This window comes from Mastigoproctus giganteus, chromosome 7 (genome assembly GCF_048544385.1).
Source record: "Mastigoproctus giganteus isolate SK-2022 chromosome 7, ASM4854438v1, whole genome shotgun sequence".
Taxonomy (NCBI): domain Eukaryota; kingdom Metazoa; phylum Arthropoda; class Arachnida; order Uropygi; family Thelyphonidae; genus Mastigoproctus; species Mastigoproctus giganteus.
This window is the reverse complement of record NC_143581.1, coordinates 18,420,923-18,446,301: the sequence shown is the minus strand read 5'-3', so window position 1 is coordinate 18,446,301 and position 25,379 is coordinate 18,420,923. Positions and strand designations below refer to the sequence as shown.

The window sequence follows — 25,379 nt, the reverse complement described above, 5'->3', positions numbered from 1 at the left end:
GACTGTGATTTAGATTTTTTTTCAGCCAAAAATAAGATTTTCAATGACTGCTGTCAATAGTATGAAAAACCAAAAGGTAATTAAAGAAATGAGAGGATTTGTTAGTTAAGTTGACAGAATATAATTTACTTCTCCAGTTCAGTGAAGTTAAAAAAAAAATGCAATCATGATATCAAGCAATAGAAATCTTTGTTCAAAGGTGAAGCAACAGAACTAGTTTAAAGAAATGTCTGAAGGGAGAAAAAATAGTTAGGGAATGACTTGACATGGTTGTTTTCCATGAAGATTAATTGCTACTTAATAAACCCAAACCACTATACATTTATAGTGATGTTTCAGGCATCTTACTGATACCAATCATCAGACCATGCTGTTAGGGGCAAAAAATATAAAGGGTTACAATTTGAATTATATTACAATAATTATTAATTGTGAATTTTAAGTCTAAAGTAGTTAAGGTTAAATTTCGTTTTGGTTACAAGAGAAAACATATATTTAAATAAGTAAATACGTACGGATAAAATTACATAAAGATTAAATTCTTACCTGATGAAAGACTCCTGCTTGCTTATGCTACTAGAACCTGATGTGTATACTGGCAAGTGCTGCTAACAGTTAATTTATAGGTGAGGGATCAAGTCTATTAGCCAATAGAAAGATGCCAAGTTTTTCTATCCTGGATCCAGTGGTTCTTGTTGGAGTGGTAGCCTTGGGGTGAACTTTGCTCTCATACTCCGATCATCTGTGGTTGTGCAGGCTGGTTCTGGGGGGAGTTGTATATGGGCTGCTCTTCCGGATATCTGGACTATTTTTTTCTTTTCTTCTATTTTCTTGTTGAAAAGGTGGAAATATTGTGGGTTGAATTCAACTCCGTGTTTTCAGTTAATTGATGAGGCTCCGAACATTTTTATGAAGAAGGCTTCTTTATATTTTCCTCTTTTGGATTTCAACAATACTAGAATTCTCTATACAGATTGATTGTCTGTATAGAGGATTCTAGTATTGTTGGAATCCCATGTGTCACCACAATGGAATGCATGTAAGGCTGTGTCGGATTTTAGGATTCTTCCATATTGTACGTCTTTTTTTTTATGTTCTTTGATTCTGCAGTTTCTTCTATAGGATTCTCCTATGTATGTACCCCCACCTACAATCTGTTTTATAAATAGGACCTCTAGGGTTGTTGGGACTATTGGGCTGTTGTTTTAAGATCTGCTTAATGGAAGCTTAACTCTTGAAAAAGGTGGTTATTCCATATTTTCTTACTTCTTTTGCTATTTTAGTAGTGATTGTTGGTATGTAAGCTATATTTCTACCCCTGCTGGGTTGGGGTTATGTGAAGGTCTTGGCGATGCCTTCTATCTATTAATATCATTAATATTCTACTAATATCTAATTACTATCTATTAATAACATGTAGAGGAAATCCATTCTTCAGGACAAGCCTGGTTATTGTTTGTAGTTCTTATTGGAGGGTTTCTTCTTTACAAATTCTATATGCTCTGAGAATGAAGGATTTGATAACAGAGATTTTTGTTGAGAAGGGATGGCAAGATTTGTAGTTTAAGATGAACCCAATGTCTGTAGACTTCCTGTAAACTTCCATAAGTAGCCCTGGGGATGAACAGGATGTTTAGGAAAGGAAGCCTGCTGTTGTTTTCTATTTCCATTTTGAATTGGTATTGTTTTTAAGAGCTTCAAAATATTTTTGTAGATTTTCTGTTCCATAGCTCCAGATTGCTATTATATCTTCAACATATCTGCTCCAGAATTTTGATTTTTTAGGTTGGTTTTCCAGAAATTCATCTCTAATTCGGGCATAAATATTTCTGCTATGAGTGGAGAGAGGGCATTTTCCATGATGAGGCCAGAAAGTTGTGTATACAATCCTCATTGAATGAGAAGTAGGGTTTTCCTAACGTTCGGACTATGAGAGCATAGTTCACCCCAAGTCTTCCACTCCAACAAGAATCACTGAATCCAGGATAGAAAAGCTTGGCATCTTTCTATTAGCTAATAGACTTAATCCCTTATTTATAAATTAACTGTTGGCAGCACCTCTTTCCAGTATGCACACCAGGTTCTGGTAGCATTGGCAAGCAGGAGTCTGTTAGCAGGTAAGAATTTAATCTTTATGTAATTTTATCCGTACGTATTTACTTATTGTAATGTATGTTTTCTATTGTAACCATAATAGAAATTTAACCTTAAATACTTTAGACTTAAAATTCATAATTAATAATTATTGTAATATAATTTAAATTGTAACCCTTTATATTTTTTACCCCTAACAGCATGGTCTGATGATGGGTATCGGTAAGATGCCTGAAATGTCACCTTATATAGTGGTTTGGTCTATAAGTTTAATAAACTATATTATTAATTTCACATGGTAGAAAAGTGGTTGTTAAATATAGTAATTAATCTTCAGAGAAAAAATAGATTTTGTGCAATGGAACCATTCTTTTCCAAAACACAATCCAGCAACACTTCATTCTTGCTACTTTGATTTGTTGTGCGGCAGGTTTAAGGATGTCACAGCTTAAGCAGTTGAATGTACTGTTTGCACCAGCAATCAGAACACCATGAGGTGATCTAATTTTGACCAAAGTTGGTGATAATGTTAAGTGGGATTATAGGAATAAATTAATTTTTGAGTGAATACAATAAGTTTTATTTGAGATATCAACAAAAACTGTTTACATTGTTGAAAATTAATATTGGGTGTGACCTCCCCCACATACTTGAATACTAGCACTGACTCAGGCATATATATTCAGTTAAAGAGGTGTTGAATGTCATTCTGAAGTACGCTGTTCCAGGCCTGTTTCAGATGAGCCTTCATTTAAGGGATCAATTGTGCAGGTATCAAATTTGAGGTCAGGTGCCTTCCGGTTATATTACGAGATGTGTTTGTTTGGGGACAGAACTGCTGATCTTGCTATAGGAGTACATTCAAATGTTGAAGAGCCAATCTGGTAATGTTGGCAGCATATAATGGACAGGCATTATCGTGTTGGAGCATCACATTATCTGTATTGCAGAAGCTGGAGACTAGACACCTGCGAGGTGATCTGATTGAGGTATAACGCCTTGATTGGGTTGAGCACACTGAATTCTGATGGGATTCTTCCACTTGCTCAGATTACGAACCTAAGGGGGCATAAATTCAAATTGAGGAAAGACAGTTGTAGAATAGATGTGCAGAAATTTGCCTTTAGCCAGTGGGTGGTTAATTGCTGGAACAAACTTCCATCTGTCGTTGTGGAAGTTGATAGCTTAAATAAATTCAAGGAGCAACTGGACAGACTTTTAGAGGGAATGGTTGTGTGAATTTTTATTGTTTTATTATTTTTTTTAATTTATTTTTTATTATTATTTTTTAAATTTATTTTTTTTTGTTGGCTGATGCTACGTAATCTCATACGGTTGCTTTCTTGCATCACATGCCCCTATTACTATTCACCAAAATCAGGATTACTTCTTTGTTGATGACATTTTCAACGTAATGGACTGTTATACTGTGTTCTACATGAGAGAGATTTTCATGTCATGCTTAAAAGTTTCTCAGACCCTTATACCATGAGTTTGCAATATGTGCTTTCCCTTATACAGTCTGCATGCACACTCTCTCTCTCATTTGTCCATCACTCACACCTAGGCTAAAACAGCTCTCATTACTAAATGCTACTGCATGCCATTCCAGCCTTCGATTGGACCATGACACCACCAAAGACTTTCATGATAACACCTAGGTGCAAGGGTCAGATAGTTCAGTGGGACTCCAGATTGCAGTCCTGCTTCCACCAAAGATTGCAGACCGTGCAAGGAATCATGTGGGGCACAACAGCACTCCTAATTTGGACAAAAGTAGTTGACCTAAGACATCAAACAGATATGTCAGTGCTTCTGGAAGGTCCTGTACCTAGTCTTCAAACATATGTGCCTTCTTCTTTCTGTTGTGTCGAACATCAGTGAGCTGTGGACCGGCACATCTCATTCAACTCATTCAGCAGCATTGCAGAATGACATTCCATCACCTTTGCTGATTGTCCATCCTCTGTCGAAGTCCATCTATTGGACATAATGGTTTTGTTAAGGGGAAGTCTGGTTTTGTTAAGGGGAAGTCTTGCCTGACCAATTTGATTGGATACTATGATGCAGTCACAAAGGAACTGGATGCAGGGAATAACTTTGATATTATATACTTGGATCTTAGAAAGGCTTTTGATACTGTTGCACATGGAAGACTGCTGCACAAATTGGAGCAGTGTAACATTGGAGGCAAATTGCTGCTGTGGGTAAAGGGGCGGCTGAGGGGGAGAAGACAGAGAGTGGTAATCAATGGACACTGCTCGTCGTGGACTAATGTTATTAGTGGAGTCCCTCAGGGCTGGGTCCATTATTGTTTTCTGTATTCATAAATGATATTGATGATGGTATATCAAGCTTAATGTCGAAGTTTGCAGATGATACAAAGGTAGGCAGGGTTGTCAAGGACACTACTGACACTATGCTGCTGCAACAGGATCTGGAAAGGTTGAGCAGATGGGCTGAGAGGTGGCAAATGAAGTTTAACATTGACAAATGTAAAGTACTACACATGGGAAACAGCAAGCCCAGAGCAACGTATCAACTCTGTGGTATTACACTGACAGTGGTAGAGAATGAAAGGGACCTGGGGGTGGTTGTGCAGGCAGATATGAAGTTCTCTGAGCAGTGCAGACGGGCTGCAAGAGTAGCTCATGGTGTATTGTCAATGATATATAGGAATTTTTCTAGCAGGGATAAGGAGGTGATTATTCCCTTGTATAAGGCAATGGTCAGGCCACACCTAGAGTACTGTATACAGGCCTGGAGGCCTCATTTCAAGAAGGATGTAGAGCTGCTGGAACGAGTACAGAGAAGGGCAACAAGATTAGTGAATGGAACAAAGGGGTGCTCTTACGAAGAAAGGCTTAAGATTTGCAAATTACAGTGTCTGGAGACTAGGCACCAGCGAGGTGATCTGATAGAGGTGTATAAAGCATTGAATGGTTTGAGCATGCTCAATGCTGATGGGATTCTTCCTCTCACTCAGAATAATCACCTGAGAGGGCATAAATTCAAATTGAGGAAAGACAGATGTAGGATAGACGTGCGGAAATTTGCCTTTAGCCAGTGAGTGGTTGGTTGGTGGAACAGACTTCCATCCCTTGTCGTGGAAGTTGATAGCCTAAATAAGTTTAAGGCTCAGCTGGACAGGTATTTTGAACGAACAGAGGGGTGAAGTGGGAGTGGTTTTTTTTTTTTTTTTTTTTTGGCTGATGCTGCATAAGCTTGCTTTCTTGCATCAAATGCCTCTACTAATGCTAATGCTAATAATTAGAAGTTTTTCTTATCAGCATTATTCTAGGCATACAACAAATTTTTGGCTGATGCTACATAAGCTCATATGCTTGCTTTCTTGCATCACATGCTTCCATTATTACTATTGCTACTACTAGAGCTCTTTGTTTTGTAAATGGGCCATACATTTGCATCCTTTTGAGCATGTGAAGCTATCATCTTCATATATATGGCCCTGTAGTTATACAAGATTAACTAATTTTTTGGAACAATTTTTAAAAATGGAGATAGAAATTGAGCAAGACTGCAAAAAAATATTTTGCACAAGTTTTTTCTTCAAATAAAGAAAGCATATGGCACTCCTACAGTACTGAAAACTTAATGATAAAGATCACATTATGCATCAATTAAGAATAAATATTTATTTTGACTAATGAACTATACAACAAATTTATTCAGCAGAACATGGTTCACGTATTAGAACTAGTTTATTGTTTAATTTTATTATTATTATTTTATTTATTTATTTTTATTTATTTTTTTTTTTTTTTTCAAAGTAATGTTGGTTCACCAACATGATATACCAATGTTGCATAGCCATAATTGCCTTGGAGCTTATTTTAAACAACCAGCCAATTTTCACAGTATAGCAACTTGGGTTTCCAGATACATTTCTTGTCTGCTTCATTCGCTCAATCTTAACCCCCTCCCCCCACACACACAACTCGTTTTTTGCATTATTTGATAAAGGATATTGATATTGCAGTTTGGTGCACTACGTTGTGAATTATATCACAAGAAATTTATTACTAATTTGGTGTCTGCAGGTGTATGTGTGGAGTGTATATTAAACTAGACTAGCTTGGTAAATGGGGAAGGAATTAACACTTGTTTTTGTTTAAAGGCAACTTCTTTTATTATATAATATAACTATCTTTATTGGTTTTAACACAAATTTTTGAAAATGGAGCGTCATTTCAAATTACTCTGTATGTACACTGTGGCCAGTTTATTAGTTATATTGACTTAATAGCAAATGATACTTCCTTCAGGTCTCAGAACATTGTCAAATTTCAGGGAATGGAATCCATATGATGCTGAAAGTGGCCCTTGCAGACTTGATTGCATCCTGTTTCAGCCTCACATTGGACGGTGGCAATGCATCTCAATTGTGAATAGCTTGTTTCACCTCATCCCATATATACTTTTTTGCATACCACTGTTGTTCTGGACTGTCGTTTGACCAGTTGTTGGACTGCACAATTCTTTTCACTGTCCGTCAGCCTTTCACATCAACAAGCTGTCTCCAGCTGCTGTCATTGACTGAATTTTTTCTTTGTTGAACCTTCCAGTATGTCAATTTACACATGTGTAAACACTCCAGCAAGGCAGTAATATACGTGATACTGGCACATCTTGTGCCATCATATGACACTCAAAATCACCTAGGTCATGCTTGTTGGGCTTTTTTTTTTTTTTTTTTTTTTCTGAGTTGCACATTTATATACACTGTTTCTGGATGGATCAGTCAGTTCTTTGAATGCAAAGGTACACTGAATGAACTGGCCCTGGCCATTCCATATATAATATGAAAATTTAGTCATTCAGTTCTTCCGCAATTCAAATTATTATATCCTTGCTTGTCTTTAAATAGAAAGCACGAGTGCATCACAAAATAGTGAGAAACAGATGTAATTATATTTACTTATTTCAAAAAATCACAAAATTGCTTCAAATGGAAGCAATTTTATTTCAAAAACCCTTTAATGATATTGCATTCCACCTTTCACTTATAAAATGTATGTAGATATATTGGCAATATGTAAATCCTTAGAACACAAACCCTATTACACATATAAAACTTGCTTGGAGCAGATTTCAATTTTTTGCAACTTGAAATATCCCGTGAAAAAAGTATAATTCATTATTAAAGAAATTGCATTGTAAATAGTTTTGAAATGGCCCAAATTTGGCTATACTGTTACATATATTTTTATTTTGTGGATACCAGTTCTTTCGTATCCTGTATACAGTTTGCTTCATATTGCATCTTTGCATTTTTCTACCTTGGTTTTTGGTGTTATTGCCCACTTGGAAAGATGTGAACATTAGGAAATATGCTCTGTAGCTGGAGAGAGAGCAAAGTTCTTGTGCTATCTTTAGGCATTTTGTGAACTCCTGATACCATGTCTTTACTTGGCATGTTGCCCTTCTTCAAGATGGCATTAAGTTCCCATGCAGATACCTTTGTTCCAATGGATTTCAAATAGGACAGTAATTTTTTTGATAGTTAAGCATTTTGTTTCCATACATTTAATTTTTGGCACTTGCAAGAATTTAAACACACAGATGTGATATTTAAATCCCAGAAAATACTTTCTTTTCAAATGGCTTAAAAATTTAAACCTCTCAGAACCATAACTAAAAATGTTTATAGCTGTTGAATTATTTTAAATATGATGGAATTTTTAAACCATGTACCAAAACTTATTCCATGAAAAACATGCATTAACTTTTAATAGACAGCCATAAACATTTGTTTTAATTTTACATATGTTCTTAATGTGGTGTTGAAAGGCTGAAACAAACTTTTATTATGCATATTAATATTCTTAGAATTTTAGCCAGAAAGGTTTCTGATTAAGAGCAGTGCATCTCAAAATTAATTCTCAGCTGTAAAAGCTGCACGTTTAGTTTTCATTAGGAAAGTATTAAAATGAAAAGGAGGGGGGGACTGCTAAAAATGACTGCCTACTTTGAAATGCATTTTGGATATGGTCATTAATTTTCAAAATACTAGGATTTTCCAGCGTTTTTAAATTAGATCATTCTTTCTCAAACTACTTTTTTTTAACTCATTTTCCACTCACTTATTACTAGTAATGATCATACCCCACTTATATAGTGCCAATTCTCACACAAAATATTATAAGGGATGTTACTGAATGAATATTAGTTGTAAATTTCAAGTTTTGAGAGCAAGAAGTGGATTTTTGGATTGGGTCTTACATGCTGGGAAACAGATTTCTTGCTTTCATATAACACTAAGAGAGAGGTTCAAAGTTCTCATCTGAATAAAACATGTATCATCATTCTCTCTCTCTCTCTCTCTCTCTTGAAATGTCTTCACAGTTTCACAACATTGCATTTAATAACTATGAACAGAGCAGCAGAATGACAAGCACTTGCTGTTTCGATTTGTATTAATGTGCAGAGTGCTCTAATTTTTTTGAAAGAAACTTGCAATTGCAAGATCGTGATGTATGGACCAATTTTTCCCATCAGGAAGATGGGTGGAACATACTGTAGTTTGATACTTGATGTTCAGTGCTGAGAATCAGTTTTTCATATTGTTTTGATGGTCCTAAGTAGCTTGCATTCTGACCCCCCAACACACACACACACACACACACACACACACACAACACACATACACACATAATGTAGTAGTACACTCTAATTTGATTCTCAGTACATGGTAATGACACAAGACATCTCTGAGAATATATTAAATACATAAGTAATGGGATATTGAAGGAAAATTTATCTTTTATAAATACCCACAAATTTAAACCCATAGAAGCCATAGTCTTGCTTGAGTATGGTGTGAAGATTTACAAGGCAAATTATTTATGTTGACAAAAATGTATTGGATATATTGCTATAATATGAAATACATACTTAAAATGGAGTACTAGTTGTAAATACATTAATTGCATGGACTTATGCAGAGTTGGATTACAACACATGGTAGACTTCCAACCCATTGAGGTGACTCATTCCATTGAATCACAGGAGACCAACTGTAACTTTATACAACTACATATACAGCCAGGAAATAGTGTTTTATAGTATGGCTGGCTAATTATCCTGTTCTCCGTGAATTTATATTAATACTTCAACAAGGATTTTCCAAAATTAAGATTTGTTTTATTTCTGGAACCGTTCCCCCCCCCCCAATCATTTTTGCACTCTCTCATGCACACCTTTGATATTCCAGTTTGATTAGTATCCATTTTTTATTTCAATATGTCAGTATAATACTTTACATGATTTTTTATTTAACATTTACAACAGTGGTGAGCAAAAGTGAGACCTTTGTGGGTCATATATGCAACTGCAAGGCAATATTTTTTTTTTTTTTTTTTTTATATAGGCCCTTTTGAGTTGGAATCTAAAAGTCGATTTTTATTTTCCACAAAAACGAAAGTAAGTTTTGTTTCTTTCTTTATTATTATTTTTTTTTTAAATGTAAATAAGTTAGATTGGATAGCCCAGAGAGCTGTGCGGAGGTTATTACCCACCTTTTTTTTTTTTTTTCTCTCTCTCCACAATTTTCATCTACCATCAGAATTTTCAATTTACAACAAAACTGTATTTTCCCTCTTTCCACCATTCCACTGCATAAGTTATTTTGTGTTCTTGACGCATGTTCAGTACATATTTGCTACCATCCTAAAATATTTACCATGTATATCATTAATTCTTTTATATATTTATTTATCTATTTTACTTTATTTTATTTCTTTTAAAACATGTTGAAACCCCTATTACTCTAATAAAATTCAATTAGTTTGGCGAGTTGGAAGCTATAAGAAATCTGATCACACTGGTCTAGAATTTATTCTTCCTAAATTTTGTCCTAAAGAGTAAATTAAGAAGAATGATTGAAGAAAAAGGGAAGCTTGGTTTAACAAGTTTGGAGATGAACTGTGGATGCTAGTTGGATGCTGGAATTGTTCTAATTGGACTAGTGATGAAATTACCAAATTAAAAATATGCTTGACCTCTAACTTCATTTATGAAAAATTGAAGGATATTTGCAAAGAATAAGCTTGAGAAACACATTTATTTGCCCTTTCAAATATAGATCAAATAACAGAATGTTGAAAAATGCAAGCCACTTAAAGTTTCTTAACTGAGGTGTGGTAATTCTTACATTTCCAAAATGGCTGAGAAAGTTGAAGTTTCTCAGCCATTGATGTGTCAAAATATAGTCGTTGTTAGCATTTTATGATATAATAATGAATGAGTTTGGCAAAAAAAAATTTTTTTTTTTTTTTCTTATTTGAGATTTTGAAAAAGTATATTAAGAAGCTGAAAATAGGGTGTTTTTTTTTTTGTGTGTTAAAAAAAATTCCCAAGTTACCCTCAGAGAGAGAGAGAGAGATAGTGAGTATGTCAAAAGTAGAAAGGAATCACCAAGAAAGAGAAGAATGATGATATCCAGCTCAGGACCCTGGGTGTGCCAAGCCCATATTCACAAGATGTGAGCCCCTGGGATTTTTTGAACAAATAATTTTTGTGGTATTCCTCGAGCAGCATGATATTTAGCTAAACTGTGTTGTTTGAAGATAATAAAGCACTCAAAACCCATGTTGGCATTATTATGTTTATTTCTGAATTAGAAATATGTACATGATGGAGTCAAACATTTTGTGGTATTTTCTTACAACTTCTTCAGTGACTGCAACTAAGTCAACCCTAGTGACCAGCCCCCAAATTCCAGTCAATATCTGGGAAATTAAAATCTCCCATTATAAGACTCTCTGATTTACTGGCCCACTCTATTTCCCTGTGCAGTAACTAAGAGTTATTGTTATGGAATTCTGAAAAATATATTTTAGTAGAATTAAAAGTTTTAGTAAATAAAACTAAGATCTAATTCGAAGCATATCTCTGATAAAGGTGTGCTTTGAATTAGATCTCAAGTTTTATTTACAATAACATGTAAACACTTAACAGTTGTCTTTGCAATATCACCATCACAAAAGATCATTTTGGTCCCAAGGACTTCTTGATTTTTGTGTGTGTGTGTGTGTGTGTGTGTGTGTGTGTGTGTGTGTGTGTGTGTGTGTGTGTGTGTGTGTGTGTGTGTGTGTGTGCGCGTACACTGTGGGGTGGTTTATTTAATTAATTTCATTACCAGGTGGGCTAAGGGATTACCTTTTATAGTCAATCCCAGGTTTACTCATGCCCTGAGGATATCATTGTTGCAGGTATTAGCTTAATGGGGGATGTTGATACACATTTAAGGATATATGATAAATTAAATACATAGAAATAAAAATTGTTTAAATTAAAATAAAATAGAATAAGACAAAATTAAATAAACGAACTAAATTATGTAATCTAAATAATACTGTTGGAAAACTTTACCAAATATGATCTTCTGTTTCTAGGGTGGTTGGTAGAAATTGATTTAGTTTGTAGTTTACTTCTTATTTGGGGATGGAAGTTATTTGGTTGGTTAAGAAGAATTTCCAGCCAAATAATCTCCCCCCCCCCCACTAAGAAGTAGACTACCGACCTAGATCAATTCCTACCAACCCCAGTAACAGAAGATCTTATTTGGTAAAGTTTTCCAACAGTATTATTTAGATTACATAATTTAATTCATTTATTTAATTTTGTCTTATTTTAATTTATTTAATTTTTATCATATATCCTTAAATGTGTATCAACTTCTTCCTTTACCCATTGAGCCAATGAAATGAAACATATGTGTTTCACCCATACACAAATCAAGTTCTTGGAATCAGAGTGATCTTTTGTCACATTTTATATTGCAAAGACAACTAGTAAGTTTACGTGTTATCGTTATTAACTATATAAAAATTAACCTTTTGAACAAAATTCTTCGAATTAGATCTTATTTTGGTTTACTGAAAATTTGTAAGAATTCCGTAACAATAACCCTTAGTTGCTATCTTTGCAGTCACCGAAGAAGTGGTAAGAAAATACCACGAAATGTTTGACCCTATTATGTATGTATTTTCAATTTGGAAATAAACATAATAATACCAACCAACTTATGTTTTGAGTTCTTTATTATCTTCGAACAATTTTTTTGTTCATTAAGATAGATACTTTGTGCAGAAGGAGAAGGTGGTAATCAGTCAATTATTTCAGCCATTGTTGGAATTAAGTGTACTTCAAACTATAAATAAGCTGTCTGTGCAGATCTAACCTCCTTGTTGTGGGGTTTTTTTTTTTTTTTTTGCTAATGTGTAACGTTGCTTCATCCTTGTATCATTCGTCATTACTAAATACAATATGCCGTAATTACTGCAAATGAATTTTTTTTTTTTGTCTGACATCCCTATATCAGCATTAACAAATAAATATACAACTAAAGGTTTTTATTTACAGTCAGTGTATTTTCCTGAGTCATTACCAATATTTTTTCCATTCTCTGTTTTTGAATTACTGTTTGTGTATGACATTATTTTTGTTTGTAGATCTGTGATGGATTGAGATATAGCCAAGAGAATTTCTTCCTTAACCTTAGAGCACACACGATATAGTGAAAATTACCCAATGAATCTTGGAAACAGTACAACTTAGAAACATGTGCATAGAATTCTCACTTTTCAGTGCCTTGCCCGAACATTTTCATCTATATCTTGATATCTGCAGAATGAAGCCTTTTCACACATTTCCAGCGAACAAGGCAAATATCTGGTATGTTTCGAGCATGATGCCATGCCAGTGGAAGTGTTTCCACAATTCCCTGGTCTTACACCTCTGGTCTTTTACTTGTGAAACCATCTCCAAGTCAAGCTGTGAATGTACAGAATGTCAAGCAAATTGGAGAATAAATTGTCACTGCATGCAGCAGGACTCCTTCAACAATTCATGTGTTCTCTTTGACTGACAAAAAATTTGCATCATGTTTACGATACATATATTGAATACAATTTTTAAATATTCCCTGTGGTTTCAGACTTGCGAAACACTGTATTACAAAAAGATAAGTAATCAAGGATAATTTTTTGTTATTGTAGAAGTGTTTTTTTTTTTTTTTAATCGCAAAAAAATAAAAATAAATATTTAAATGTTGATTCTAATACTAACTGAGGTCCTTAGTGCAGGGCAACCATCTAGTAGATGAATCTGAATTTTACAATGAGTGCTATGTGCTCTGACTTCTACACTATGCTGCAAGTTAAATTATTTAATAAGGTAAATTATAAGAGATTAAAGACATTTTTGAAATAAGATGCATTTATGGGTTAAATTAATCTTGTTGTCAGGAGCTGAAAGCAAATCCAGATGCCTCACGGTGTTCTGAGCCCTTTATTTTACTGTGAACAATTTGAAATATTATCCCCTACTGAATCTGCCTTTTTATTTTTATTGCCTTCATTTTACTTCAGTTCTGTAATAAATATCACTTCACTTACTTTTATAGTTTTTTTAAAAATCGCTTTTTAAGTATGCAGTTATGGTTTTCAAAACTGGCATTTTAGCTGCTATTTATTAATGCAAATTCTTATCTTATTAAGAATTATTGCTTTGTATTTCCACCCCTCAAAACATGCCTGTACAGCAGTATTCTACGTGTTTATCATCAAAAGTTACTACAGTGGAATCTGGATTATCCATGCCTTGATCAATTGTGCATTTGATTGTGTTTTTTTTTTTTTTTTTTTTTAATTTGTTATGCCTTGACAGCATCTTAATTTTAAGCTTTAAAAATTAAAGGGGTTTTTTTTTTTTTTTTTTTTTTTGCTGATACTGAATAAGCTTGCTTTCTTGCATCGTATGCCTCTGCTAATACCAATTTGTTTTATTCTTTTTCTTCAAAGCTTGTGGATAGTTGAATGACAGTTTGGCATAAACAATAGAGATTATAGTATTTCTTTGTATTTATTTAATAAATAAATATACCCTGGGTCTACAGTGCATGAACTTCTCCTCCCTGCATCTCTTATGGTTGTTTTCATTGAAATAACAGTAAGGTGACTTGTTGTTTTTCTGCTCAAGGTCTTTTTGTTATACAATTTTGACTAAATGTGTCATTTTATGTTTGAGGAAAATTAGAACGGATATATACAAAAACAGTTTCAACAGAAAAAAACAACAAAAGTTAATATCAGATTACCGCAAGGTAATTTTATTTTCTGTTGTTTCAAAATATGTAAAATTAAGTTACATATACACACTCTTCTCTTGTGTATATAAGTACTGTATTGTACTTTCAAATCACATTTCCTGTGAATAAATCATATATTTCGATTAACTGCCATCCCGCTCCCAATCATTAGCATGGATGATCAAGGTCGCACTGTATTATATTTCTTTATGTAATATTTTTTATGATGTATTTGATCATTTCTTTTTTTCTTATTTAATAGATTCTTCAAAATCTTTAGGAACCTTGGTTGGCATTTTCATATAATAGGTAAGAAACATTTTATGATATGCTTATCATTAACTGCATGTCCGCATTGCCACTGCCAAACATAATGTCTTCTGATCTGTAAACTTATATTTTGTTTGCTTTTTTCTCTTTGGTTTGCTAACAGCATGACACTGGAATGAAATGATTATACTTGAAATGCGTTATTTTTGACTTGGCATGTTAACAGCAGCAATATAATTGTGATCTTTCTTTCCTTTGTTTATTTCAGACATCTCTGCATGCCCTACAAAACTTTGCCTGTCATCGTATTAAAGTAAGTGTCTGTGAAGAGCATGCTTTCAGCTCAGCCATGCCAGGGCTAGGAAGATTTCCTTGTGAAGCTTGTGACTATGTTGCTGCAAATCGGCGCATGCTGGCACGTCACGTGGCCATAAACCATTCTGAAAAGGTGTTCAGGTGTCCTGTGTGTCCATTTATCACTCGCTATCCTGCTAACTGGTACAGACATAAGCGTGACATTCATGGTCTTTCTAGAGAAACAACCTGCGAACTTTGCGGCTTCTTTGCTCCGAACCAAGAAGAAATTGCACGCCATACGGAGACAGTCCACAGAGATGAAGTAGAATACTTAACAGATAAGTACAAGAGGGAGAAGAAAAAGCTTGGCGTACCTCACAATCAGCAACTTTCAGAATCAAAACTATTAACTAATTCTAGTGCTTTGCGAGAGTATGATGAAAGGTTTCCAGTAACACAGAACTCAATTCCAGTGCAAAACCAAGAATCAGGTGAAACCGCCGAAGATGCTGTTCAGTTTTCTCTTCCTGTAAATGGTACTTTTTCTGGTGAGAGTTCATCATTACATCAGAAATTTGAAGAAGACCAAACAGAATCTAAATTAGGAAAAGAAACCCCATCAGTAGGAACAATGTCAGGTGACACACAAACAGGACAGCTTGGTCCTCTTAAAGTGAAGAGGAGTTACACTTGTATATCGTGTAACCTCCAAACTACCAATCCCAGAGAGTTTTTGTATCATAGACGTGATATTCATCACGAGCGTATGACTATACATGAATGTAAATATTGTATCTATGCATCTAGACATATACAGAAGTTGCAACGGCACTGTGGTCTCGTTCATCGTGATAAAGTAGGAGTAACAGCTCCTAAAAAACCAGTGAAACCAGTGACTAGAGAACCATCTCCCGGCTTTACCAAAACACCAGTGGCATCTGTTACAACATCATCAGCTTCACAGATGAATTTTACTATTAGCAATTCAACTTCATTTCCTCCCTCAGGAAAACATACCTCTAATGAAAATGACATCAAAGTGCTCAAGTGTTCATCTTGCAATTTTAAAACACGGAACAAAATTTTGATGGTGCAACATGAAAAAACAATGCACTTAAAAAAGAAGTTTTTTCGTTGCATGCAGTGTGGATATGTTACAAATGATAAGGCACGATATGGAAAGCATGTCAAGTATCATAATATTCCAAAGGTAAAGTGTAACTTGTGTGACTTCCAGACTGCTTATAAGTGGAATATGGACCGCCACATGAGAAATCATATCACCGGTGGAGAATTTCGTTGTGATAAGTGTTGCTTTACTGCCAATTCAAAGCAGTCCCTAACAGTCCACTTGATTAATCACCATGGGGCAACATATAATTTTTCTGAGCATGATGACGATGATGAAGATCCCAATGAAAATGATATGTATGAAAACTCTTTTAATGATTCTAATGAACTAGAATGGGAAGATGAAAATTTAGAAGATGCCTATACTTTTACAGATGAGCTTGAAGAGGAAGAAGAAGATGAAGAAGGTAGCTATTTAAATAGCATGAATTCTGGTAAAAATGAAGCACAAGGATGGAATCCAGAACTTGTGTGGAAACAAGGCAAGATATATAAAAAGTCACTGAAATGTAGGTTTTGTTCCTTTCGAGCAGCTTGGCCTTCTGAAATGAAAAAACATGAAGAAGGTCATCAGATTTCAAAGAAACATCCATGTCCACTGTGTGGTATGAGATTTGAACATTTAGCATGGTTAACAAAGCATCTAATGCGAGTCCATCAAGAGAATTCCCAGGCATATAATATTGCAACAGTATTGCAGATGATCAAACCTAAGAGGAAGAGATCAGTTGTGCAGCCTCACATGAACAGTCCAGACAAATCTCCAGCAATGTCTGGAAAATCTCCAACACACTCTCCACCAGCAGCCAAGTCTCCTTCATATCCTTCACAGGGTAAGCACTCTCCCGTAGTGATTCCACTCAAACAGACTGAGATGTCTGCACCATCAAAGATGCCTACAGCTTCCACATCTCAACATTCAGCATTTCCTAGTTCTATTTCCAAATTAAAAGTTGATCAAGGAGGACCCACCCCAACATGTGGTATCTGTGGTTATAAAACTAGGTGGATATCAGAATTGCAAAAACATATGCGTGTTCACTCAGATGAGAAACCCTTTGAATGCTCTAAGTGTGAATATAAGTGTAAATGGAAAGGTGATCTCACGCGACATGTGCAGAAATATCACATTTCAAAAATTTCTTCATCTGATTCCAAATCTGGACAACCATCATTGAAATTAAAGTTGACTAAAGTTCCTGGTGGCAATTCAGATTCTTCAAGTGAATGGCAAGGAGCAACACAAGAAACCGAAAATGAAACAGGAAACGAACGTTCAAATCCCGACCAAGAAATTCCACTTGACCTAAGCACGTGTAAGAAAGATGACGTTCCTTTTGTGACCCTTGATGATGACGAAGAAGACGACGATGCTGACAATGATGATGATAATGAGGGTGATACAGCCTTAGAAAGTAACTTAATAGAAATGAATGATGAAGAACAGTTTGATGATAATGGTGAATTTGGTGGGCAGGATCCTGATATTGAAGAAATTTCAAGAGCCAACTCACCTTCACAAGGTACAGACATTCCAGTAAGCCCTTCGCAGAAGATAGTAGTAAGAAAATATCAGTGTCCTTTCTGCAATTTTCTAACACGTACTGCATCTAGGTTTCATGTTCACATCGTTCAACATTACAATAAGCGGCCTTTTATGTGTTCTGAGTGTGGGTATCGTTCAAACTGGGAATGGGATATAAACAAACATATCCGAATGAAGATGTCCAGAGACAAATCTCACATGGGTGCATACCTTGTATTAACTGATGAAACTGGGCGAAGAAATTATGAAAAATATAGGAAGTTTATTGTAAAAGTTGAAGAAGAAGAAAAAGCAGATGGTAATCACACTGAAGAAGATTCTGGTATGCAGCCTTCTAACATGTTAGAAGAATTTGAAGAGGATGAAGAATATGATGAAGAGGAAATGAATATGCATGAAAAAGCAATGGAGGGTGAAACAGTTAATACAACAGAACAGAAGAGTTACAGAGAACAGGGAGAAGCACCTGTACAAGGAGATGCTGAGAGCATTGTTGTTACCCCAGACATATCATTTGCTAATGAAGAAACTGCTCATCAGGATCAGTCAACTGTAACACCTCAGGAAAATTCTAATTCCCAGAATTACGTTGGTGAATTTAAATTATATCGTTGTAAACATTGTAGTTTCCGGCACATGGATAAGAAAGTGGTGATTAGTCATCTTGCAGTTCATGCTGGGGTGAAACCCTTTCGGTGTCGTATTTGTGGACTCTCTTCAAGTTGGAGACATGTTATTGTTCGACATGTTAAAGTCCGTCACGGTGGTTACATGCATGATGTTGAAAGTCGACTTAATTTTAGTCAGGAAGGTTATTGCATTCGACTTATTTCAATTAACAATGGAAATAAAAACACTAGTTCTTCTAGTCCAAATGAAGTGTTTTGTTGTAAATTATGCCCTTATAAGTGTGATAAATACTTCTATATGAAATTTCACATGAAGCATCATCGCCCCCGAGAGGGTGCAATGTACAAATGCACATTTTGTCCGTATTATGTTAAATTTCGAAAAACTTTGGTGAGACACATGAAACTTCATTGCAATGAACCAAATGTCTTTCCGGGTGAATCTGAATATGACAACATGGAGCCAAATGAGGCAGAAGCATTTTCTGGACAAATGAGCCAAGAAGACATTGAAATTACAGAAGATGTTTTAGATATGCTACCTAGAGATGAAGATGAAGAGATGGAGATGGGAAATGATGACTATGGTGATTATATTGGTGAAAACCAATGGAACATTGATTTGAATTCTTATCCTAAACCACGACTAAGGGCAAAGAGACATGCTTGTGAGCATTGCCCTTATAAGACTAACAACAAAACACAGTACCTGTATCATAAACAGTTTCACCGTCCTAATAAAAATGCACCCTTCAAATGTAAAAGGTGTTCCTATTGGGCAAGTCTTCAACATCTCTTAACCCAACATATGAAAGTCCACTGGAAGGAGGATGAAGAAAATTCTCAACTTGAACAAGAGAATGGCTGGAATCAGAATGAATCTGTGGAATGTGATTATGATGCTACAAATGAAAGTCAGAGTATTGCTTCTGAAAATTCAAGTTTCCAAGCTTATGGAAGTGAAATCCAGAGGCAGATATCAAACAAAGAAATTCCAGAACAAATACCATGCATATTTGTTAAACGGGGTGATTACCTCTTTAGAATGTTTAAATGTCGATTCTGCCCTATGATGAACAAGAAACGTGCAAATGTTCGTATCCATGAAAAAATGCATACAAAGCTGAGTACATCACGTTTCTCTTGCCATCTTTGCAATTATAAATGCCTTAATCAAGGCAGCTTAACAAATCACATGAAAATACACAGAAAATCAAATCATCATGATGTTGAAGCAGTTGGTGTTGAGCACTCTGAAAAATTTATAGGCACTGTGTCACGCAAGCCAGCTGAATATGATTTCACAACTGGTTTAGTCAAGAAAAAGGTCTTTAGTTATTTTTGTATGAAGTGCCCAGCAGTTTTTAAAAGTATCGCAGACCTTCAGATACACAAAACTTTCCATGGTGCTTTTCTACCATATCCTTGTCCACATTGTGATTATAGAGCAAGACATAAGCCCCACCTTCACAAACATCTTTTAGTACATACAGCAGCATATGCTGCAAAAAGGGCAGCTTCGTATGGACCAGAACTTGATTTGGATGGTGATCACAATGGAGACTCTGAGAATAAAGATACATTTGCAGATGGGCGGAGCTCAGAACAGATGTGTGTATTAGAAGAAGCAGAAATCAGTACATTTTTAAGGAGTAGTTCTGGAAGCACAGGAAGGATGTACAAATGTGACCTCTGCCCAGGCGCCTTCTATAAACCTTCCACGCTTAATTATCATTTATCTTTACATGGTGGTGAAGGTACATACCACTGTACTTTGTGTAATTATGCAACTAGTAGTTCCATTAATTTAAGAACCCATCAACAGCTTCATAGTCTTCATAGTAAAGGGCAGGTTCCACACAGACCAAGTCACCGAGTGTTTGCATGTCCTAAATGTCCAGCACTTTTTGACAAACTGAATCGCTTTGAAAGACATGTAGGTTTGCATGGAAAAAAGAGTAAATATACCTGTGATCAGTGTGATTATTCAGTTCGTTTTGCTGCAAATCTTTTCAAACATAAAGCAGTTCACTCGAAACATCGCCCATTATACAAAAATCAAGATTTAAATATTTTTAATACAACAGAAACTAATAATTGTATTGGAATGTATAATAGTATTGGAAATCAGTCTATTATGGCTTCAAAAGTACAAGATGCAAAATTATCAGAGAACTTAGATGAAAAGAAAATATTCTTGTGTGACCGCTGTCCATATATTCAGACTCGTAAAGATGCTGTACAAAGTCATCAACGGCGCCATTCTTCTAGAGATGGAATGAAGTGCCCTCATTGTGACTATAGCTCTCTTCAGACATCATTCTTAAGGGACCACATTAGATGGCACACTCAGCCACAGCAATTATTTAAAGTTGAAGCCTTTATGGTGTGTGAACAGCCAGAGGTATGGATTGTAGATGATGATGGAAAGAAAGAACTGATATTTAGAGATGAAGGTAAAGAAAAGCTTCCTGATAAACGCTTTTTTCCTCCTCTGATTAATGGTGAAATGGAAAACAGTGTAGATGTAGCAAACAACATTGCTGCTGATGTTCCTGATGATCAAGCTGAAACAGATGTGGATGAAAGTGCTGTAAATGAAGTTCCTACCGAAAATATATCACATCCTGATGGAAATGACCAAACTGCAAGTAGTGATAATGCTCAACAGACTGAATCCAAGTCTTCCTCAAACACAGTTCCACAAGCAAGCAAGAAGCTCATTAATGCAGCACTAAAACATAGCAAAAAACTTGAAGTTGACTTGACAGATGTGTTCTTTGATTACAAATCTGGAAAGAAATCTGCTAACTCTGATAGTGATGATGGTGGGGTTAAAACGGAGGGGGAAACTTGTCCACCTTCTAAAAGTGCAGGTGAACTTCAGGAAAATTTGCATCGCAAAGGAACTTCTTCAGAAATGACTGGGAGAGAAAAGAAAGTCAGTAGTAAGTTAGGTCGTGTGCATCCAGAAGCTGCAGAAGGGAAGGAACATAAAGATAGTGAATCACTTAACAGTGAAACCCATATTTTCCATGAGTCTTTAGAGGAATGTGATTCAGTGTCAGATGAAACCATTCCTGTTGAAGATGAATATCAAGAAGAAATGTGTAGTTCCTTGCAGGAATCAACAGAGATTATTCACAATGATTACGAAAATATAAATCCCAATTTAAACGAGGCTAGTGACATTGTCCTTGATATTGAAGAAGGCTATTTTGAAGCAAATGATGAACAATATATTCGAGAACAGAATTCATCTCAGATGGAAACTGATATTACCACTGCCCCCAATGTAGATATCGACGAAATAGTTTGGAATTCCGAAATGAATGAAGGAAGAAGTGAGGTTCTTTCCGATGTTATGATGAGTGAAGTGTGTGACGTTATGGACAGCGGTATGGATGGAGAAGTTCTTCTCTCCCAAAATAACAGCATACCTACTGCAAATGATGTGGCCTTTATAGAACCAGCAGTGCTAGGTGGTTGCCATTCCTCCTCTATAGTTCCAGAACATGAAACTTCCTTAGCAGAAGTTGAAATCCAGTTGTGATAAAAACTGTGAACTACTTTACTATGAACCCTCTTGTATATGTACCTACGTATGTATGAAGTGTCATTAGTTAGTTTATAGACCATTCCTTTTCCTATAAACATTTTGAATACAATATCAGTATGCAGAGGAAAAGGCAGGAATTGATACTGTTAGTTAAATATAAGAAGAGTTAGCATATCATTCTAGGTATTTGTTAAATTTCTATTTTAAACTTTTTTTTTAATGAGATCTGTTTCATACACCTGAAGTCTGTATTTTAGCCTTTCCTATAAATTAATGTGAATATTGGGATGTGAATTAATTTTATTGTGATCTCAACAAAATAAATGAAATGAGGTGGGTTATAATTTCACTTTTGTCTAAATTTATACATAATCTGATGTATAAAATGCCTTATTCCTTTTGTGTTGTTAAAATTATTTAAGTCCTTTAAATTCTGTTGGTATATCAGTGTATAAAAAAACTTCTTTGGGAAATGTAAGATAAGGTGATTACATGTTTCCATTAAGCAGAATTTCTTGAATCTGTAAAATACACTTACCCAGGTTCTGTCTGATAGCTGTCCATTATTTTTTTATAAGCTGTGAAAATGCTTTAGTCTGTGTATTAAATATTAGCATAATATAAAAGTTGTGTTATATTTGTCATTTTGGTACAAATTTCCAAAATGGAGATAATTTAAATGTTTATTAATATTGCTCCTTTGAGCTATTAGGTAAGACATAACTGATCCATTCAAAATGACATTAATGTATATGTTACCTTTATTGCACTTGTTGCAGAATTTTTGTTCTTTATTTTCTGCTTTGTTCTGTCTCATTAAACACCATATGAAATAACTTGGAAGTTAATTGCAATTCCTTAAAATGTATTTATCATAAATGTCAATAAAACTTGACAGGCTGTTGTATGAAGTCTCAGTTTCCTGAACAGAAATATTTTGTTAATATTGTTGAGTACAAAGAATCCCCACACGTTATCTGATCAGTTTGTTTTATGGACTCATTGCTATCGTTGGTGTAATTGAATATTTATGTACTATCATTATAATATAAATATTTATTTTACATAATACTAAAAATGTATTACTTTATTAATTTATATTCAACTAAGTTCAGTAATCTCAAAAATTGAGGTAGCAATGGCTACTCTCTAGCATGTACGGGAGTCAGAAAGTAATGCTTCCTCTCTTTGTTTATCTATTTATAATTTTCTCCCTTAGTATCATCCTTCTCAAAATATGATCTGCATTGTCCATTCTGGTGGCACTAAAAAAAGGCATGGCCTTCCATCCATCTGATTTATATGCCTGGCCTGAATTGGAATGGAGCTTGGTGCAACACACTCCATCAGAGCAAAGATTGTTTCTCTGCTATGTGAGCAAGTTTTGTGTCATGATGTAAGGATTTTTCAAATATGGGGCTGGGTCAGCTAGTTTCAGGTGGAAGTATAGGGCTCATCCCCCTCCTTTTATCTTGAAGACAAACCAGCAGCCTTAGAATAGACACAATAGATTGATATCTTTATGCCAGATTAGCCGTGGCAACTCAGTCATCATCATAACTTGGAGGAAAAAAATGGAGTCTGCCTTCCAACATTTAACTATTCAAAGTGCTTTTTTTCAACTGATTTTCTCATCATACCTGCCCAACAGATTTTGGAGTATCAAAAGCATCTATAATAAAAAGGATGCTTTCTTCTCCAATACTGGTGTGATGTAATGTCACTGCTGTGGTAGTGACATTACATAACACCATTATTGGAGAATGGCTTATGGTAGCAACCATAAGTCCTGTTTCAGAGGTCATCATTTGTTCACCTTTTCATGTGTTTCCCTCTATCTGATTATATCAACATGGACAGTAATAGGTATGATGCATCCAAAGGTGCAGCCATTTTAAGTAGCTACCCTGCTTTTCTGTCATCTGTTGAGTTTCATTCCACATAAAATCGTGGACAATAGAGCAGTTAACTTCAAAAGGAACATTTTCACATATCTTTAACAATGAAAGTTAAGATTACTTTCTGACTGACCAACATAGTCATGTAACTAAAAAGTGTGGCAGTTGAATCAGAATGTGTATGTTTTACAATAAACTGCAGAGTTGATGTTATCGATTTTTAATATTATTAAGCTTATATTTTTTTACTGTATTAATCATGGCCAACAACATTTATATATAAAAGCATTTGATCGTGTATCATTCTAAAGTGCAATAACATGTAAATACAAGGTGATTCAAAAAAGAAGAAAAGTTTCAAGAATCACAGAAATTAAAATGGCATTTATTATGGGTGTGATGTAATGTCACTGCTGTGATAGTGACAATACATAACACCATTATTGGAGAATGGCTTATGGTAGTAACCATAAGTCCTGTTTCAGAGGTCATCATTTGTTCACCTTTTCACGTGTTTCCCTCTGTCTGATTATATCAACATGGACAGTAATAGCTATGATGCATCCAAAGGTGCAGCCATTTTAAGTAGCTACACAGACTGGACAAGGAATCTCTGAAAGTTTGCTATGAACCTTACAGCTCCTTGATATGAACTCGACGAGTTACATGATAGATATATTGATTCAATAGCCATTTTTTCCCAATTGATGCCTGCCTCAGTGATCCAGTGTATGAGATCAGGAATCTATTAGCATTATACATGATTAGCACAATCATGGCATCTTCTTCAGCAGCTTTGGTATTGATTAAATACTGAAGATGATGATGAAGTACAGGAGCATCACATGTTGGCTTCTTTGGTATCTCGTGCCATCCACCAAAGAAGTAGTGTGTTATTCATCTCTTGTATACATGAAAGTGAGGAATAAATGTTACCATCAGTTGTCTTTTCCATAAATATTTTTTCTAATATGAAATTTTACAGAACACAGTTATTTTGAGGGTTTTCCCTGATGCAAGATTTTCATAGTCTGGGTTGTTGGTACCCATAATTTTAGAAGCCCTAAAAATAAGGTCATGGGGTTCCTTAACCAATGGTAATTAAGTTAAGGAGCCTTGGGAGTCCCATTTGTGCTCAATGACTTAGTGAGCATTTTCAGTGCCTCACACCCAGATGTTGTGGTAGTTGATTCTTCTACTCAAGTAAAAAGTTGCAAATTGACCTGTGAATATACATTTTTACATAATACACTAGCACAATATGCCATAAGATGCTGACACACCATGAAATGGAGAAATTTGTAAATGAGTGGGTTTTTTAGTTCAGTGCAAGAGTTGAAGTAATTAATAATAATTAATGCTTGTGTTATTTCTTCTTGCTGTCTTTGATGTGTTGTGTACCCTCCTGTGACAGTAGCAGGCTTGAGCTAATGCCCAGTTTTAGTTGACCTAAAATTACTGACATAATGTTTAATTGAATAAAATTTCAAAAAAGGCAAATCATTATTCATTAAAAATTATAAGGCATTGCAGTTACACAAGGAGCATTGAGGGATTTCAAGTTAGAATTTTTTGCCATTTATTACAGTTAAGACACTGGACAGACAACTTGTGTAATCGAGATTCTAATATCCATCAAATTGGACAAATGCTACCCCGCTGTGGTTTTCTGTTGTATAGGATCTGTGTCCTCATTTTTAATTTAAATTTTTAAATCAATCTAAGTCCTCAAGTGTAAATTTCAAGCAGATTTCTTTTATATAGAAATATAATTATAGATATTTTAGAAATTAAGTCAGGAATTCTCTTACCTGAGATTTTATCCAGTTAGCATTAGTAGAGG

At 35.0% G+C, this 25,379-nt stretch overlaps 1 protein-coding gene across 1 annotated transcript in view; it reads left to right on the top strand.

Annotated features, from left to right (window-relative positions):
* Positions 1 to 23,733, top strand: part of LOC150082607 (uncharacterized) — a 33,154-nt gene extending 9,421 nt beyond the window's left edge. Inside the window, exons 2-3 of the mRNA XM_090377541.1 lie at positions 14,469 to 14,515; positions 14,745 to 23,733. Of these exons, the coding sequence (XP_090233667.1) occupies positions 14,826 to 21,632 (6,807 nt within the window). The 5' untranslated portion in view covers positions 14,469 to 14,515; positions 14,745 to 14,825 and the 3' untranslated portion in view covers positions 21,633 to 23,733. The remainder of the gene's footprint in view (positions 1 to 14,468; positions 14,516 to 14,744) is intronic.
* Positions 23,734 to 25,379: the final 1,646 nt, after the last annotated feature.